At 38.1% G+C, this 18,278-nt stretch overlaps 1 protein-coding gene and 1 long non-coding RNA gene across 13 annotated transcripts; one reads left to right on the top strand and one right to left on the bottom strand.

The window, feature by feature from the left end:
* The first annotated feature begins 224 nt into the window (after window positions 1-224).
* Window positions 225-2,855, top strand: LOC104597747 (uncharacterized). The gene is made up of 3 exons (XM_010259478.3): window positions 225-1,036; window positions 1,218-1,757; window positions 2,275-2,855. The coding sequence occupies exons 1-3, from the start codon at window positions 445-447 to the stop codon at window positions 2,556-2,558; spliced, it is 1,416 nt and encodes a 471-aa protein (XP_010257780.1). The 5' UTR covers window positions 225-444; the 3' UTR covers window positions 2,559-2,855.
* A 4,056-nt stretch (window positions 2,856-6,911) lies between these two features.
* Window positions 6,912-16,365, bottom strand: LOC109113908 (uncharacterized). Of its 12 annotated transcripts, none has more exons than XR_016084719.1 (6): window positions 15,998-16,351; window positions 15,690-15,790; window positions 15,380-15,537; window positions 12,185-15,092; window positions 11,471-12,015; window positions 6,912-7,244 (listed from the first exon to the last, which is right to left on the bottom strand). It is a non-coding gene; the product is annotated as an uncharacterized LOC109113908 (long non-coding RNA). The 12 variants fall into 12 exon arrangements; XR_016084720.1 differs by having other exon boundaries at window positions 12,185-15,067; XR_016084722.1 differs by having other exon boundaries at window positions 12,185-12,237; window positions 14,579-15,537; window positions 15,998-16,336.
* Window positions 16,366-18,278: the final 1,913 nt, after the last annotated feature.

Here is an 18,278-nt window from a genome sequence, read left to right as displayed (position 1 = left end):
TTCCCTTCTTGAAAAGAAAGGTGTCTAGGCCTCTGCAGGCCCAAGCTAGCAGACAGCACAGTAGTGTTTTTTTTGTCAAGCTAGAGAGAGACAATATGAGAGAGAGAGAGAGACTTCTCTCAGCTTTCACGCGTGAAATGAGATGACATACACACGTGTGAGTGATGTTGGGTTGTTAAAAAGGGAAAAACCAAAACTAAAAGGAGAAGACTGGTAAAAAAAAAATGAAATAAAGGTCAGGGTCAGACGGTCAGTCAGGATTATAAACTCCTCTAAAAGAGTCAAGAGATGAGAAGCCGTGTGGGTTTCTGTTAAAGCGCTATTGCTGTTTCAAGCTTTTTTCTCTCTTCTGCAACTCCTTCCCCCTCCCTTCAATCTCTGTCGATCTCTCTTCTCATTTTTTTTTTCTTTTTCTTTTAATTTTTTAGTTTTTCCTCTCTGGCCATGAAGCTGACCTTGCAACAGTTCAGCAAAATCGTCTGTCACCAAGAAAATGATGGTATGACCAAGGACTATAACATGTATGCACCAGATCTTTCGACTGGTTTTAGCAGTTACTCCACCACCACCACTACCTCTTCTTCCTCTCCTCGTTCTTCTTCAATGGGGGTGTTTGCAGATTTAGGTTCTCTCTCCATCAATCCCAAGTATGCTTCCCAAGAGAGTTATGATGGTAAAAGCTCCCAGAAGGATAACAGGAGAGGTGGTTGGGCGTTCCCTTTTATGGGAAACTGCACCGGCAGCAGCTTGGAGGATCCCCACAACAATGAGGGAGATGATTCTAAAGGCTCTGAATCCAGTGATGGGTTTGGAGAAAACAATGCTGTCATGCAAGACAACAACAACAAGCACAAGTTTAATGAAGAGAACCCAAATGCGGATTCAGTGAATGGGAAGGAAATAGATTGTGGGCAATCCAAACTGTGTGCCAGAGGGCATTGGAGGCCTGCAGAGGACACTAAGCTCAAGGAACTTGTTGCTCTTTATGGCCCTCAGAATTGGAACCTTATAGCAGAGAAGTTGGAAGGAAGATCAGGTAAGAATATACCGGGAAGTAAAAGAACATTGTAAAACCACCTGTAAAACAAAAACAAATGAATCTTCGTTCTCTTGTGGCTTGAATACATTTTTATTCTGTTTTCTTCAAAATTTTCCTCTTTTTTTCTTAATTTTTTTTCTGTTCTTTGAATTGTCTCTTTTCCTTTTTGGGCTCTAAGGTAAGAGTTGCCGATTAAGATGGTTTAACCAGTTGGACCCTAGGATCAACAGACGAGCTTTCACTGAAGAAGAAGAAGATAGGCTAATGGCTGCTCACAGATTGTATGGTAACAAATGGGCCATGATCGCAAGGCTTTTCCCCGGGAGGACTGACAATGCAGTCAAGAACCATTGGCATGTTATAATGGCGAGGAAATACAGAGAACAGTCTAATGCTTATAGGAGGAGAAAGCTTAGTCAAACTGTTAGCAGAAGGTTGGAAGAGCCTGCAAATTTTGTCTGCAGAGATACATCCACAAGAACAGATTCTAACTCCTTAAATCTATGTAATGGCGACTTCAACAACCACTCTGCCTTCCCATTTGGAGCTATCTATTGTGGTGGAATTGCTGGCTCGAATGGTTTGGCAAACATGACCAATGGTGGAGAAGATTCAGTCTCATGTTCCAGAGATTTGCTACTTGGTTCTTCGAGCAGGAAAATTTTCCCGCCTCATGGTGCATACTGCTCGGATCAAGTCCCTTTCGATTTCTTCTCTGGTATGTCCTTTTTCATCATCCCTCATTCCAACTACTACATTTTATTTTATTATTTTTTTTTCTGTTCTGTGAATTTGGACTTCTGTGCAGTTTTCATTTAACAACTCGATTGATATATTGTCTACTTAATTAGACTGCGACCCACTAAAAGTTCTGGTTAAACTACTTCGGTTATCTTAATATTTTTAGGTTGTGACGCTGCAAACTAAATCACTACAACTATCAACTCCCTTTTTTCATTTTGAAACGATATACAAAGTGGTTATCATCAGCATCATCATACTCGGTACAAGTTCAGGTTCTATGTTAAAATGTTTTCTTTGGTTGGGTATTTTGTAACCAAAATCGGCTTCAATATCAACCCTTTTTATGTTTTTGTTTCTATACTTGTATGACAAACAAAGTGATTACCATCTGTCATCTTCATCATCAGCATCGTTATTCTTATTTCTATTATTGATCATTATTTGTTTTCTGAGATTTGTTCATCTTTGTGATTGGGTGTTTTTTCTTTCAGGTCCCAATAACATGACCAGCTTTTACGGCCAGAACAGGCCTTGGGATAGAGCAAGCGATGATTCTACCCTCACTGGGTTCTACACCAGCCACCCTCCAATGATGATGCCAATGCAACAGTCAAACCAGTATCAGCTTTCTTGTTTCTCGGACTCGACAACTTCAACATCCCACGTCTCAGTCACTGAACCATCATCATCTGCTGCAGACAACAACCCGGCCAGCCATTTTGAGAGCACCATTTCACCTCCATTTATAGACTTTCTTGGGGTTGGAGCCACATGAAGGGAAGAGAATGCCCGGGAAAAAGAAAGGAGTCTCTGAGACCAGGAGAAATCAAAGCTGAAACTGAACAGTGTTTCAAAGAAGGGGCTCTATAGTGGCACTCAAGGTACGAAAAGGAAGAAGAAAAGATCTTCAGTTTGTAGGGGGAGAGATAAATCATGAATAACATAATCCTTAATTTGGAACGACCCTTCCGATGAAATTTCCTTGTAATCCACCACCTCAGATGAGAATCATGAGATGAGAGAGCCCTTAAAAAGTAGAAGAATAATTTTAGAACATTTGTGTACAATCAAATATCATACTACTTCAACTTACTTCTTTCTTAATTAACATTTTATTGGGTCTCCTACAGAATAGGTTTAATATTTTATACCCCCAAAGAAGGAGACAACAAAATAAAACAAAATTGAAAAAGAAGTTTTAGGAAAGGACCAAAATATAAACTGAATCAAGTGTTTGGGTAAAAAAAAGACTAGTTGATATTGACTACATTTAACGTTAAACTCGACTGGTGGCACCTGTTGGGAAACAAAAGTCTATCCCATTAGATCTACAGAATGTTTAATTAAATATAAAATTCTCCATGGCAATCTGGGTCACTAGACTTGAGGCATGTAAATAAACCTCCGAACGAGTTACAACTTTCAATCTTCTGTGAACTGTTCACGTACAACGACTTACCATGCGATCCCATCTCCCAATAGTTAATAATAAACGAATTGAAGAAATAAAGATAAGACTGCGAAAGACAAATGCTCTTGCCAGAGAGAGGCTTGACCATTCTTTTAAAGGATAGATATCATAATTCATCTTTGCTCGCTTCAGGCCAAACAGAACAGAGTTACAGAAATGGTGCAAATCAAAGCATGGATGATGGTTCGTATTGGGCCCCGATATCTTTATTGTCGATTCTTTTTTTTTTTTTCAATTTCATTTTCATTTTTCTTAGGGCCATAGCCCATGGGAGGGGATCCTTCTGCAGCTCTGCTGTTCTGCATACAAAGAGCCTAGATAGAAAAAAGTAGAAATCAGTTCCTACTCGAAAATATAAGTGCTGGTATACATATACATCCAGAGTCCAGACCCAGCCAGCTCATATGCAGCCCTGTTACGTACTAAGCGCCTAACCAGGATTCAGTAAACCCTCTGCCTCAGTTATCGGATCGACCGACTCAATGCCGAGGTCTCTCAAAACTCAAACCAATATTTTTTTAGCTTAAATCCGGTCCAAGCATCATGGATCAGACCTGTTTCATGCACTAATACCATCAAAATTTCAATTTCCACATACCAACTTGGACGACCGTACTTTAGATGAATTTTTTTTTTTTTTAAATCTTTGTAAGGACCGGAGACGAGAGAGAGAAAGAGAGAGATGATGATGAATGGGGAGGGGGGTAGGTAACAGGAACGCCGAATCCTCTGAAAGAACCGGACGACACTGGGCTTGTCATAATGCCCCGGGTCAGACTGATGTGCCCACGTGTACAGAGCTGACGTTGTGAAATGTATTGACCCAGTGCTACGAGTAGAACTGTAGAGGATTCGAGGATGGTAACAGTGGAACAGAAACACAATAACGAAAGACATGGGACTTTTCAAAAACGTCCTTTTCCAACGAGTCTGGCAAAAGAAAATAAAATAAAACTTGGAGGGGGGAAGGGGGAAGGGGGAAGGGGGAAGGGGGGGACAGATTCTTCTGAACACCAACTTTCTTGCATGCATCGCTGACAGTAACTGCTCTCAACTCTCAAGCAGGCAAAAATGAGCTACGCCTTCTCTCTTCTCTCCCCGACTCCTCTCAAACTTCATATTTTCGGAATTCATAATCAATTACCATCCAGATGAATTAATTGGACACCTCCACCGGAGCTTTCTCCAAAGCTCAACACAACAGTGGAATCATTGTGAATCCCCCAAATAGAAATTCATGATGAGATATGGATGAAAGTTAAAGAAACAACCAGTTTATGCAACTCTGGGATTTCTTCGCCCCACAGACTTAAAGATGGGATGGGACCCATGATAAAAAATGACATATCCAGTCCAGCAGCTTTGTCTTGTAGCATGTATATCAGGTTTGCCAGGGAGAAATTTCCAAGAGTTTCATCAACTCGTTATATTTACTGTCATTGCTCAGTGTTATAGTACATCCTCTTCTGAATATCCATTTCAATCACAAATTCACAATTATTATTATTATTATTAATTAAATTAGGTGGATAAGATCAAAGTCTATTACTATTACAAGCAAGACCCAAATATTGACTGGTTCACGGTCACCTGATAGAACCAGGGGCATCATTGAATTAGGATTTAAGAGCTCTAACATTTAACTTCACAGCTCCATCATCATCCATGGCGTGTACTGATCATCAACATCCATGGCGTGTACTGCAACCCCAGTATGAGCCACTTAATGAATCTGGAGATGAGATGAGTTGGATGGACGAAAATGGTGTCCGCCTGTCCGGTTAAGTTATGACATTGGACTTTCAATGTCAGGTATCCATCATATTCATATATATAGTTTATAGAGCATGCTGACTACCTCTACCTCTACTGGGTCATCTTCATTTTCTTTGGCCAGAGTAACTGTTGGATGATCTGGCTAGCTAGCTAGTCTCGGTGCTCTTGGGTCTTGGGAAGCTCAAAAGTTTGAATGTTTGATGATACAGTAAACGGTACCCTTATTTAATAAAGGCAGGAAGTGGAAGTTTCTCATTCCAATTCCACGGATTTGAAGTGAACTTCTAGGGAATCTGTGATGCTCAATGTCAAACAACACGGGATTGAAGGCTAACCCTCTAGTTAATTGAATTCTACAAGTATGGATTTGGAGCCGGAACATAACAACCGTGGGAATTACAATTCCTTGAGAATCAGTATCTACACCATATCCAAAACAAAATTGAGATAGGCTGTCGTCGACGGTTTTTTCCTTTCCCCATTAATTTTTCCTTCGATTTATTTTATCTATTTGGGGGCAGGAGTAGCTTCTTCCCCCAGATGAGTACCAACTGCCTAACCCAGTTTAAATTCAGTCCGTTCAAGTTGGATTTAAACCCAAACATCACCCATTATCTAAAATCGTAACCACTGTAACTGAGGTTTCTCGTTCTGAGATGCAAAAGCTGCCTCCAGTTCCTGCTCTGTCAGCATGCTGGAGAGGACGAACTTTGTACTGGCAGAAATTCCGATTGCTTCTGACTGTATGGGTCCGTCTCACTGCAAATTGGGTTCCAACTGCCTTGAAAGTTTCATCGGTGAAAGCTGCTCTTGACAAAAAAGAAAGAAAAATTCCTTCCCTTGGATAGTTGGATGACAAAAGTAAGAACATTAAGTGACACAATAAAACCTGGGGGGGTGGGGACATCAATTGGACCATCCAGATTGAAAGCACGAATTCATTGGATGACCAAAAGTTTGCCACTATATGAGGATACAATGCTACAATTTGATTCCTCCTGATTAGATAATACAAAGGAGAGCCAACATCTTTCCTCCAATCACAATGTTGACAAAACAATTCCTTGTGAATATGGAATTAAAGTTTAGGAACAGGAAATAACAACTTGACACGAAATGTATATTAGAGGTGATATATTTGGAACATAATGACATTGGGAATGATGGCAAGCTTTGATAGCTTAGAAGGAGGTTCTACAGCTAGAACTGAATCCACTGTTCGATGAGACAAAACATTCCTACACGATGCTTTTCTGAAAAGGGTCCATGGCCCTGGCTGTAGACTCTGGATCCACTCCTGTCCTCTATTTCTATAATTGCCTGTTGAATGAAACTTCAATATGGCTAAGCTGGACAATGGTCATGGTGTGGACTCTGGATGCATTGGCAACAAGCAATTTTCTACATTTTGAGGGTACATGGTATATTAACTTTCACATGTTATTACAGTTGGAGCAGCATCCAACTCATCTGAATTGAATCCAAAATCTTACACATCATATTGCTTTTTATGGTGGTCTCATAATGCTGTTTGTGCAACTTACTCTTTCTCGTGCACTGTCACCTTGTCCCAGAACTAGATAACATCACCTCCATATTGGTTCGCAGTCTGACACGTGATTGTGTTCAAAGCATGTTGGGCACAAACTGCCAAACTTGTTAAGATAAAAATGCAAACTTGGTATGATAAAATCTTAGCTTTACGTGTAGCGTTGCATGTCTCTGTGTGTATAGATTGCTTTATTTTGATCATTGAAAAGCTTTTGGACTAGGTTATGTTACTCAGTAAGTGGTAAATTAAAGATGGTGAAAATTTATGAATTTTGTTAACTTAAAGAAGAATCAATTTCAAGCCCATTTAGGAAATGTTGCCTCCTCTGCTTGTGCTTTTTCAATGCACTAACCATCAATAAAATCTGCTTTACTTATCACGGTTCCCCCCCTCCTCCCACATATTTGAGTTTAGCACAATAACAATACTAAGAGACCAACTTCAATTTCAAATATATTTAAGATGGAGAATGATCTGACACTCATAGGTTTATCCTTTACGAATGATCCATGCTTTTTGATTACCTAATCAATCAGCTTTTTCAGATCATAATTTCATTAACCAGTTAGAAGCAAAAGATTGAATCTGATAAAAGGGGGAAGCTGTTGTTAAAAGGGGGAACCTGTCAGCCACAAGGCCCCACACGAGTATTTGCACCGCACCTGCAGACCAAAGATAGGAGTTAGGACAAGAACATAATGGTCGCTATGATATACATTGTCTGAAAGTTTAACTCAACTTAATTTCATATTTCAACCTCCTTGCACTTAGTTGTGTCTTATTATATAGGAAACAACATAATAACAAAATACTGTTAACAGAAATAACTACAACAGAAAATGGAAAACACCGAGAGGGCACACTGACATAAGAGCATGCCAAATAAAATTTCAAAGCTTGAATGTGCACTCTGAGGTGGCATATTCCTAATCTCATGATCGGAGAAAACAAAACATGCGTGATCGATCCAAGGACCATCTATGTTTGGTCATAGATTGAGCATTCCCACCAAACTATGGTTACAGAGCACACAATCTAGAAACAGATGGAAATGTGAATCTTATGATCTTATCAGTAAAGCAAGCACCTTTTTAATTTAAATTTCCTAAGGCAAATTATCAACCAAAGGAAATATAAAATAGTATGGCTCTGAGCCTACAAGATTAACAGAGATGGACAAAATGTGCAAACTGAACACTCCTGAGAGGACCATCTTAGGAGAAACTATTACGTGAAAAAGAAAAAAAAAACTCTGGTGGCTATATTGAAGGCTTTACAAAAATGAAATATATGCAAATAGGAATTAAGTATTGAAATTTGGACATGGGAGCAATACTAATACTTGAATATAGAAATAGAAGAAACTTGACTTATCAAAATTGTCCTTTTCTTACATTATTATTATACAATTCACCACTTCAAACTCAGGACTTCGGATCTTGTTTTGTAAATTTCAATTAGATTCATCCTCCTACCTAGTAATCTCATTTTATAAGAATTGATCTATGGTAGATCTGCTGGTTTATGGTTTTAGTTGAGCATTCTCACCAAAGTTGCAGTTACCAAAAGCATGACCTAGCACATATGGGAGCAGGTATCCTTTTATGGCATATTTATCTGCAACACATGCATTTCTTCAGTCCTATTCTTTCTCCTTATAGTTTTCTTAATCAGAAAGACAGCAACAGATAGGAGTCATTTAGCAATCTAAGACAAGCATACAATGGGCGGCAAAGCCATTATGCAATCTTACGAAAATGAGTGGAATTTCTAGTGCTCATAAATAACAGGAAATGGTAGTCGAGATATAAAACAGAAACATGTTATTTGTATAAGTAAATCAATAACTTTTGCAGAACACATATACAAAAAACAAAATATTTTGCAAGGAATCAGTTTGTTGAGAGTGTCTGACAATTACACAGATATCCATGTCAAAGCTACATGGCTAAAGATCAATAAAAGAAACTCAGAAGGATAGATACTGGAAAGAAAAATTCCCTGAGAGAAGTTGCAAATAATCAGAGTGGATGATCTAGCCATTTGTGCCAGCCAGATGACATAATGAAAGAATACCGTTAAGCAACATCAGGGTACAACCCCCTGACATGGGACCTATGAAAAGACATGTCTAGCAGTGTGTCTTTTCATGGGTTCGACCATGTCTGTGGGTGAATAATTCAGAGAGTTTCACAAAAGCATTGCTTGATAGCATTCCACACAAATAAAACCAACTTTAGTATGTGCTAAAATGACTTAGTAAATTAATTAAAAGGATGCAATAGATGCCTTCTTGCATTTCACTAAAAAACTAATAATTATGCTGTATATATGCCCACTGATACCTTCTCACCTAGTCGTCTCAACTAACTTATATGATATTACATATTTCAAATTTATATATCCACACAAGACTTGTCAAAAAAAAAAAAAAAAAAGATCTTCCAGGTTGTCACATCCAAACACTTTGTGCCATTAAACTGCATATTTGTGTATGATATAGATAACTTCCTCTTACTGAAAATTGTAAGTCATGTGGGCATTGAAGGAATATTTTCCAAAAGAAATCTCATTACACTCATCTAAGCTAACCTATATAACATCCTCCAATATTATTTTTTGAGTTAATATTATAAATATTCCTTGAAAAACATCCTTCAATATTGTAAATCAACAGAAAAGACAGCTCAATATATGAGCTTTTCTGGAGTTTACATATTCAACACCTTGTGCCTTCAGACTTGTACATTTTCTTCTAATATACTAAGTGATGAAGGAAGATTTAGCCCGACCTCGCAATCACGCCACGTGGCAAAAAACAAGTAGCTCGGCACTTAAAGCAGCATACCCAGGGTGCAAACACCAAAGGAAAGAGACCAGTAGACCAAACTCTCTTCAAGGGGCCCGAACTCCCTAAAAGGAGCCCGACCTCCCTACTAAGAGCCTGAACTCTCCCTTTGGCCCCGAGCCACACAAAGCAGTGACCCGAACTGGCCTGTCTCATGGCAGTTCGGGACACCCCCCCTATCCGAACTCAAGACTTCGCCTCGCACACCGCTCCAAGCACTTCGCCTCCAGAGCATTGAACTGGACAAAATACACCATACTTGACACCGAAGGAGTCTGTATCCAGGGGCGGCGCATCTGACTAACTTGGGATCTGACGCTTGACGGCCGCACTTCAACGGCCACCTGCCACCGTCACCTACCACCGCCATCTCCAGTTACGGAGACGGCTCCGACAAAAAGAGTTGTGACGGTTCTACTCCAGCAGAGGCAATGACGCCCGGACTGGCAGAAGCACGGAAGTAATCATTCCCGACCTGACAGAAGTCTGGGAGTGAGTGTGCGAGGTGGTTATAAAAGGCTCTCCACCCCCCCGAAGAGAAGGTAAGCAAACTTTGCGCTATCTGGTTTTATCTTGCCTTTGAAGGATTCTAACTTGAGCTTCGGAGCCTTTACACCGGGTTCCCCCCGGAGCTTCCTCATCTCCTCCGTTTCAGGTTCCCTGCTACTCAGTTCAGAGGCAAGGTCGTTGACAGCTAAGACCGGCCGGATTGCGCATCATCACTAAGCTTCCCATTAATGTAAACTAGGTATGAACCATAGGAACATATCCAAAAGGTTTCATTTCCATGCTTAACCAAAGATAGCAGAAAGGAATACCTCATTGACATTGTAAAGATCAGATCAATGGTTAAATAACCATAGACATCCTTATCTAGTTGTGTAAGCATATTGATTAGGGAGTTGTTTGATTGTTTCTGACATTTATTAGAAAAGAACTTTAGCTCATTACTCCCTAAATATGCAATTATTTTTTAAAGAAGGATGTAAATGGATCATTTTTTTTATTAAATAATGGACCATTGTATCCAAAGGAAAATATTTAGACAGTCTCTGCATCTTAACCGTTCAAACATGTTTACAGGGCCATGTTTTGTTGCATGTGAGCTGTGAATCCCAAAGCATGTTCTTTATGTCCCAAATCATGTTAATAGAGATTCATGTTTACTATTTATATTTCATATATTTAAGTACAATTAGAGAAAATAATAGGCAGGACAGAAGGAAAGATTCATCTCCAATAATATAATTCAGTTTGAACATATTTCAATAATAAATGAGAGCCAAAAAGGGAAAAAAAAGAGAAAAAGTCAAAAACAAAAATATGGTACAATATAACACACACGTACAGATTCATGCTTACCAAAAAGTCAAGACTGTATGGCATATCTATTATAGGTGGATCACCTAATTTACCATCCAAAGTCTCATTCTTTCCGTGTACTGCACATCTAGGGAAGATCTTAACCATTGATCATATCATACCTTAATGCAAATATTAGCAAAAGACACTGAAGAAAAACACTAGCCCAAAGAGATAATGCAGCAGAAACCAGGAAGAGGACATAACACAAGTAACAAGCTACAGCTGAAACTAAGCAATGGTGTTATCAAGACCAAAGGTATAGAAGAGATGGATAGAGAGAGCACAGGCAACTCACAGGCACACCCTTAAAATTACAAGGTATTTCCAATACCAGTGCAAGATTACCAGACTTTGGAAACCTACTTCCGAAGTAAATACAACTTCCCAAGACAATGAATTCTGTAGTATCGAATACTTCAACACATGCCAAACAAGACTAGAAAGAACTTAGTCTAAAACAGTAAAATAAAGCACTCATGTGAAGACATAATTACATAAAAGGTGGCACCAAACCACCTTGCCTCAGTTGCTACACATGAAATATGTGAGGTCTACAACTCAAGTTGTACAAGGTGTACACAACATTTCTTTCATCTCAACATATTATTGGTGAACACCTGTTGCTACCATGGGTCAAAGTATTGATATGGGCAATACATAAAAATTGCAAATCACCTGATTCTGAACAGCAATGCTCTATGAAAACGGCACTATTTCAGAACAAGATTTGAAATCTTCATTCTTCTTAATGAATATAAAGCTCTGAATATCTTAATTCTCCCAAATTCGCAGTATTTCATGTATTGCTCACCCTGAAAACTATGGGCCCGTTTGGTGCGTCTTTTCGCACGGTCCTTCGACTGTTTACAAGCTGGGAAGACTGAAAATCGGTCTATTTCCGTTTAGCACGTGAAAGATCTAACCACCAAAAGACGGGACGCCGAAAAGACACGAGAAGCCCATTTTGGGCTGATTTCGAGAAGCTCCAAATGAAGCTTCTAGGGTCTTTCGCGTTTTAATCTCGCACGAAAAGACGCAGAACGACGCACATCTGCCAAACGGTCTTCGGGCTGCCCAGATCTTACGTCAAAAGCTCAATACGTCTTTTAACTGTCAAAGCTACAAGAATATCTTCTCAAAAAGACTTGCCAAACGGGCCCTATATGTATCATATGAAACAGTACAATATGTATCGATACTTTTAATCCTGGTTGCTATTCCTGCAAAATAAATAAATAAAACGTTAAGGCCTCGTCCGTTTCGCAGATTTTAGTAGGGGGGAAGTGTTACCCCCCTACTAAAATACCCATTAAAACAATATAATCCAAAAAAGCATGGACTTGGGCCCAAGGGTAAAAATGACAAAACATAAAAAAATTAACCACTTACCCGGGAAAGTAGGTGAGGCAAAAAAACATGGGAAAGTTGAGAGCCTCATTTACCTGGGTAAATTAACAAAAAAGAACATGGGTAAGTGCACTTACCCGGGTAAATGGCCTCTTAGTAAACGAACAAGGGTAAGTGCACTTAACAAATAAGTTCTTCATTCAACCATGGGTTTCTTGCTTCTGCACAGGAGTGGAGAGTGGGGAGAAGAGAAATTTGGCAGAGAAGAAAGCATCCATGGAGAACAAAGGGTTACTACAAATTAGTGCCAGATTATTATTTCTTCTGCTTCTTCCAAGTGAACAACAGGGGGGCTCTACTCCTTTCAACTTCTCTCTAAAATGAATTGAGACTATTTTCTAATTCCAATCTTTTATGTGTTTCAATAAGACCAGGTTTATGGACAATAATTGAGACTATTTTAGTGAAATCTGATCTCTTATAGGTCTCCATTGTTGTTGTTTTTTCTTTTTTTTTTTTTTGCATTTTCAACTACATCTGCATTTGGTGCTTCATCTCTTCATATTGGGTTTTATACAGGATTAGACCTCTTAGTTCTCCTATCATTTCCTGTTTTTAAGCAGATGGTTCAATTTATTATTTTTCTGATAATTCTATATCAGATATATCATAGCTTTTTGCCTCCTGCTTCAAATCTTCAATCCTCTATCATACATAGTATTGGAGTTTTTGTTTTTACTTACATTACTGTTGTAGTCGGTTACAACATAGGGGCGGGGATGAGTTCAAACAAGTCTTTTTCTGTTTATAAAAGAAAGCTTGCATGAGGATTTTGCAACTAGGTTCATCACAGGAACTAGGCTTAAGGATATTCTTTTCTTGCCATGCTGGACTAAGAAAATATACCTTAAAGTTTCTTCCATCATCGAGTCTGGATATTATAAAATATCATTAGCAGTATGGTTTTACATTCTGCTCATGGCATCTATTTTGGTCCTAGCTGAAATTGAAGCAGAATCCGCAAGTTTAGGAATCCCTTAAAAGATCTATTGAAGTACTTTAAAACTCTTACATTCAGCAGAAATGGGTAGTGTAGTCGAAACTTTCAAAGTCCCAGAATTACTTGCAGGAAAATTGTCTTGCCTTTAAAGTGTACATGTTCTCTGCTTTGGTTGGCTATGTGGAAAGCTTTTGGCTCAAGTAAATAAATGACCAAGGGCTGGGGGCTAGGGATGAATTGAATCAAATTGTGTATGTTGTTGTTTGAGTTTTGAATTGTAATTGGATGTTCAAATGGGCATTATCTCTCTGCCATCTAAATAGTACGGACATGGGCATGGTTGGTTTACAAATATGATTGATACAATTTGAGTATTTTGGAGTTTGGATTATGCAATATGATTGCTTTTTTACAGATCTAAAAGGTGTTTGTTTATATTATTTTCTTTGATATTACTATTTTTCAAGTTTAAAAAATCTTTCAAGGATATACTATTCTACCAACTATATGGGGTTACACTAAGAAATCAACTAAATCATGTTTTAATGTTTTGTATTTTTATATATATTATATTTATAATTATTCCGAACATATTTTCTAGGCATATGCCTTGAAACACCTTAAGTCCAATTCCTTACCTCTCCAACTCCCTTGACCTTTCCATGGCCATACTAGTTTTCTGAATCAGTTGTGACATTGTAGCCGTCATGCTTCTACATTATAACTAGAAGAAAAAATCTGCATATAACTTCCGCAACCCTGGTAATTCTAATGAATATTATATCCTGCATCTTTTATTGTAATGCCCCTGTTATCCAAAGAGACAGGGGCAACAGGATTTTGCATCTAATTCAAGTTTGGCTTAAAACAGGATTATTTTGTACTAGGGGTCGTATTTTGTGCAATATTGTTCATTTTACCATTTGTTGGTCCATTTGGAACGAAAGGAAGGGGGTGGGGCTTTAAGGAAAGCAAGTTTGAGAGGATCAGTTGAAAGGGAAGATTTGAGAGGGACATCCTCTTTTGCATATGAATTCTTAAGGAGTTCAATGGCTTCACTTTAAGAGACTCTTTTTTTTTGAGAAAGTTAAAGTGTTGTATTGTATTATATCTGTACTGTAAAACTCAGACTACAAGTATGTATCATGTATGCAACATGTACAGCCAGTAACCATACATCATTCTGAGCAAGCCATAGAAAAACTTTCCAACCAACAGAAAACTAAAAATTCAGGCCCTTCTATCAGCATGAATGTGTTTAACCAAAAAGGCAATGGAATGCACAAAGTTATACATGATTCAACCATTGATGCATAGGTTGTATATTTTGTAAAGAGCTTTCTAATCCTCTTGTATGAAGTCAACCCTTTTTATATAAAAAAAAAATTACTAGAATCTTTACAAATCAAAAAATAAATAAATGAATGAAAGAGTACTAGTGCTGAAGGCATTTGTAAAGGCAGAGCTATGATACCTAGGTACCTGCACAAGAGTGATGCATCATGTTAGATACTTCAATTTTTAGTGTAAATTCTATATACCATGTCCAACTGTTGGGTTGCTCCATTGCAACCTGGGTGACCAGGGTTCAAATCTTGGAAATAGCCTTTCTGTATGTGCAGGGGTAAGGCTGCGTACATCTGTCCCTCCCCAGACACTGCATTGGCAGGAGCCTCGTGCACTGGGCTGCCCTTTTTATGTCCGACTGTGTCCTTGCCATATCAGAGTAACATAGATGCAGAGCTAATATATCATTTACACAGATGTGGAAATCACCAATCCCTTGAAACTTTGTTATAGAACAGGCTACTCCAAGACATGAATGACCGAAGATATGGTTTGTACACCAGGAATAGCGTTCCTCTTACATATTGAAGAGAAAAATATTGTTCCATGATCAGCAATATGGTGCCGCCACCAGGAACCTGGTCATGCAGGTGCAGCACAGATCTAAGTTCAAGAAGTTCAGAGTGAGGTTAGCTAATCATGCTTTATTTTAAGTTTTATCCAGTCAAATAGTTAATGTTCTAGTGAGTGAAACAACACTATCACCAAGCCAGTTCTCAACGTGATTCAGTTAACCTGTTAGGGTCAAAAACAACTCCATCAAGTCATGGCACTCTTTTATTGGATACATTGATAAAAACAACATTATTCTCAAGTTAATAATAATCCTTCAATGGTTATTCAAATGTTAGTAGAAACCAATGATTTTTGGAGTGAACAAGTCAACTTGCCTGAGCCATGGTTTTATATGGAGGCATCTCAAGTCCAAGTCACAAACTTTCCATCCTTGGGATGAAGATAGTAGCTGGAAGTTGATGCCCTTGATCTAATATGGAGAATCAATCCTCTCAATTACATGAATAACGCAATTGACCTTGTATTGGCCAACCTATTGGGTGAAGAAGTTGGATTAATAGAAGTTTGACGCACGATGCCCTTCAGTTGAATAAAGAAATATGCAAGCTACAACAGAATTCAGAGTGCAGCTTTGCACCCGCTGTACAGCCTATCTATATGAGACAAGGAAAAGAGCTAATTTACCCTGACATCCCCATGTCAATGGTGGGAATATATGTTCTATCATGAACGGTGCACCAGTTCCTTGAAGAGGTCTGGAGCAACTGCTCCTCCAAGTATAGTTGCTGCAAAATAGGTGTTCCTTTAAATCTAACATAAGTAATAATATTTTCTACAGCTTCCATAAATGTTCAAGGATCAAAAAGGAAGGAAAGAATCCAACTGGGGAAAATCTTATACATTCTTTTCAGGACTTGGTTTAAATCAAACAAACCGACAACGAAAGTAATTAAGAAAGAAAATAAAAGAACAAATTGCCAAATACTTCTTACCTCAGACTCTGAGTGTCTTCTTAGCTTTACCCAATTTTACTTTAAGGATCGGAGAAGAAATTTTCTTCCCTCTTTTCTTTCCTTCTCCTCGATTTTATTGTCCTTTTTCTAATGGGCTTTTTAGTTTTTACCAAAAAAAAAAAATAATAATAATTGACGAAAATTCAGATACGGATTTCTAACAAAGTGCAAAACAGGTGAGGTGTACCAAAACAGTTAATTTTTATGACTAGATTGCCCCTTACTAAAATTTCACTCCCGCTCAAGGACCAAACTCCTCTTTCGCTCCCATTCTTCTTCTTCTTCTTCTTCTTCTTCTTCTTCCTTTCGACCTTATATCTACTTTGTCGCCAAACTCCTGGAATGTCCATTTGGGACCTTACTCTGTTAATCAACGTAATCTGTTAAACCAATCCGAATTCGAGTATGCATATATATAAGGCATTGTATATTTTATTGGCAGAAGTTCTGAATTTTTATTAAAGGGGCATAACTTCGTGTCATTTCTATTTCATTTGTTTATAATATATAATATTGTAGCTACTTTTTAGTTTGGTGGCCATTGCTTCGTGCAGTGCTAAACATCTCCGGCGGACAAGCATGAGACATTGGGTTCAAGTCTGAAAATTGAAATTCACCCATCTTTGAAAGGATAGGCCATTGAAGCTGTAAGAGTACTTGCTGTTTTTCTCTATAGATTGAGGAGCAACACTCATGACCCACTCAAGTAAAGCCATGTTCAGGTTGATAATGCAGATGGAACTGTGGTGCCTATGCCCAATGCGTCCTGCATCCAATTGCCCTTTTCAAATCTCACTCACAGACCTTAGTTGTATTTGTATTTGTACTCCTTTCAAACTGAACCTTAGTTGTAATGGGTGCAAATACGAATCCCAAGATTGAACCATACTTTTTAACATTGATCAACTTTGAATGCAAAGTTTTACATCCTTTTTCGATGAAAACTTTGGTCTCATTCCGGTGCAGACATGCCTTGAAATTTGTGAACTGTCACTTTCAATACACAAACCGGACACTAACAAAACTGAACCAGAACTGGCATTTTCACTTCCCAAATGGAGCCCTAGCATTCATTACATTTCTACTTCATCCACCATTCTATGTGTAGTGAACATGTATATTTATCAAGGAGATTGATAGATTACAGACCTAATTAACTTGTCTCCTTTGAAGACATCAGCATGATCATTGAATAAAAGTCAAAAAGCTATTCTTCATGGACTTTAACCATGGCTATTACTAGTACTTCTCATGTTGTTTGCTACTCTATTTTAAAGTTGTGGTTTAACAAGCATAGTTTATGAATATTGGGGTTATGGTAACACAAATGTAGAATCTTTGAGGGCTATGTTATAATATTTATTATTTAAATTTAGGGTAAATTGTTGAAGCCTCTCTGAAGTTTATGGCCATTGCTTCAGCCCCTGAAGTTTAGTAATTGCAATCAACTCCCATGAACTTTTTAATACAGTTGCAAGTAGACCCCCTCTAGTAAAATCTTCTAAAAAAGGCATAAAATGTCCAAAATACCCATGCAATTATTATTGAGGTTGGCTTCTATTAAAAAAACAATGCAACTTTATAAACAACAAGAACAAAGAGAATTTAAAGTTGCAGATTTATCTTTGAGTGATTGATATGAAGGGAAAGTTTGAAAAATAAATCAATTTCAGAAAAGAGATTGGAAGGGTTTGGGATAGTGATTCATATAAAGAGAAAATTTGGAAAACAAATATTTTTGCTAAAAGTAATTGCATGGGTATTTTGGACATTTTCATGCCTTCCTTTAGAAAATTCTACCAGAGGGGTTCTATTTGCAATTATGTCAAAAAGTTTAGGGGAGGTAATTGCAATCACCAAACTTCAGGAGCCAGAAGCTTCAAGAGAGGTTTTAGCAATTTACCCTTAAACTTAAACTCTTTTATTTAAGGGTAAAATACAAAACCTCCCCTATAGTTTCTGATAATCATAAAAGCCTCATTTATAGTTTCACTTTAATAAAAACCTCCCCTAAACTTTCAAAAAATTCAATAGAAACCTCCCTTCTGTCATTGATCCAGACAGAAAACGTTTAACTGATCTATAATTTTTCCAAATACACATTTTACCCTTTTGTAAAATGGGTACTGAAATAACTAATTGATGAAGAATGGATTAAGCTAACCAATAACATTTGCCAGTGAAGAACAGTTGACGAACGTTAACATCCTGGGCATTTCTTGGTCAAATGTTAACTCAGTGCTAAATACCTTTGAGGGTG

The sequence above is a fragment of the Nelumbo nucifera genome, chromosome 3, assembly GCF_055504915.1.
Source record: "Nelumbo nucifera cultivar China Antique chromosome 3, China Antique-T2T, whole genome shotgun sequence".
In the NCBI taxonomy this organism is placed as follows: Eukaryota; Viridiplantae; Streptophyta; class Magnoliopsida; order Proteales; family Nelumbonaceae; genus Nelumbo; species Nelumbo nucifera.
Note: the sequence above shows the minus strand (reverse complement) of the source record. Positions and strands in the feature narration are given on the sequence as shown.

Excerpts from the sequence above, each read along its gene's own strand:
- LOC104597747 (XM_010259478.3), top strand. The coding sequence starts at position 445 with ATGAAGCTGACCTTGCAACAGTTCAGCAAAATCGTCTGTCACCAAGAA. Across the intron at positions 1,037-1,217 it reads GAAGTTGGAAGGAAGATCAG|GTAAGAGTTGCCGATTAAGA; the intron begins GTAAGAATATAC and ends TTGGGCTCTAAG. Across the intron at positions 1,758-2,274 it reads CCCTTTCGATTTCTTCTCTG|GTCCCAATAACATGACCAGC; the intron begins GTATGTCCTTTT and ends TTTTTCTTTCAG.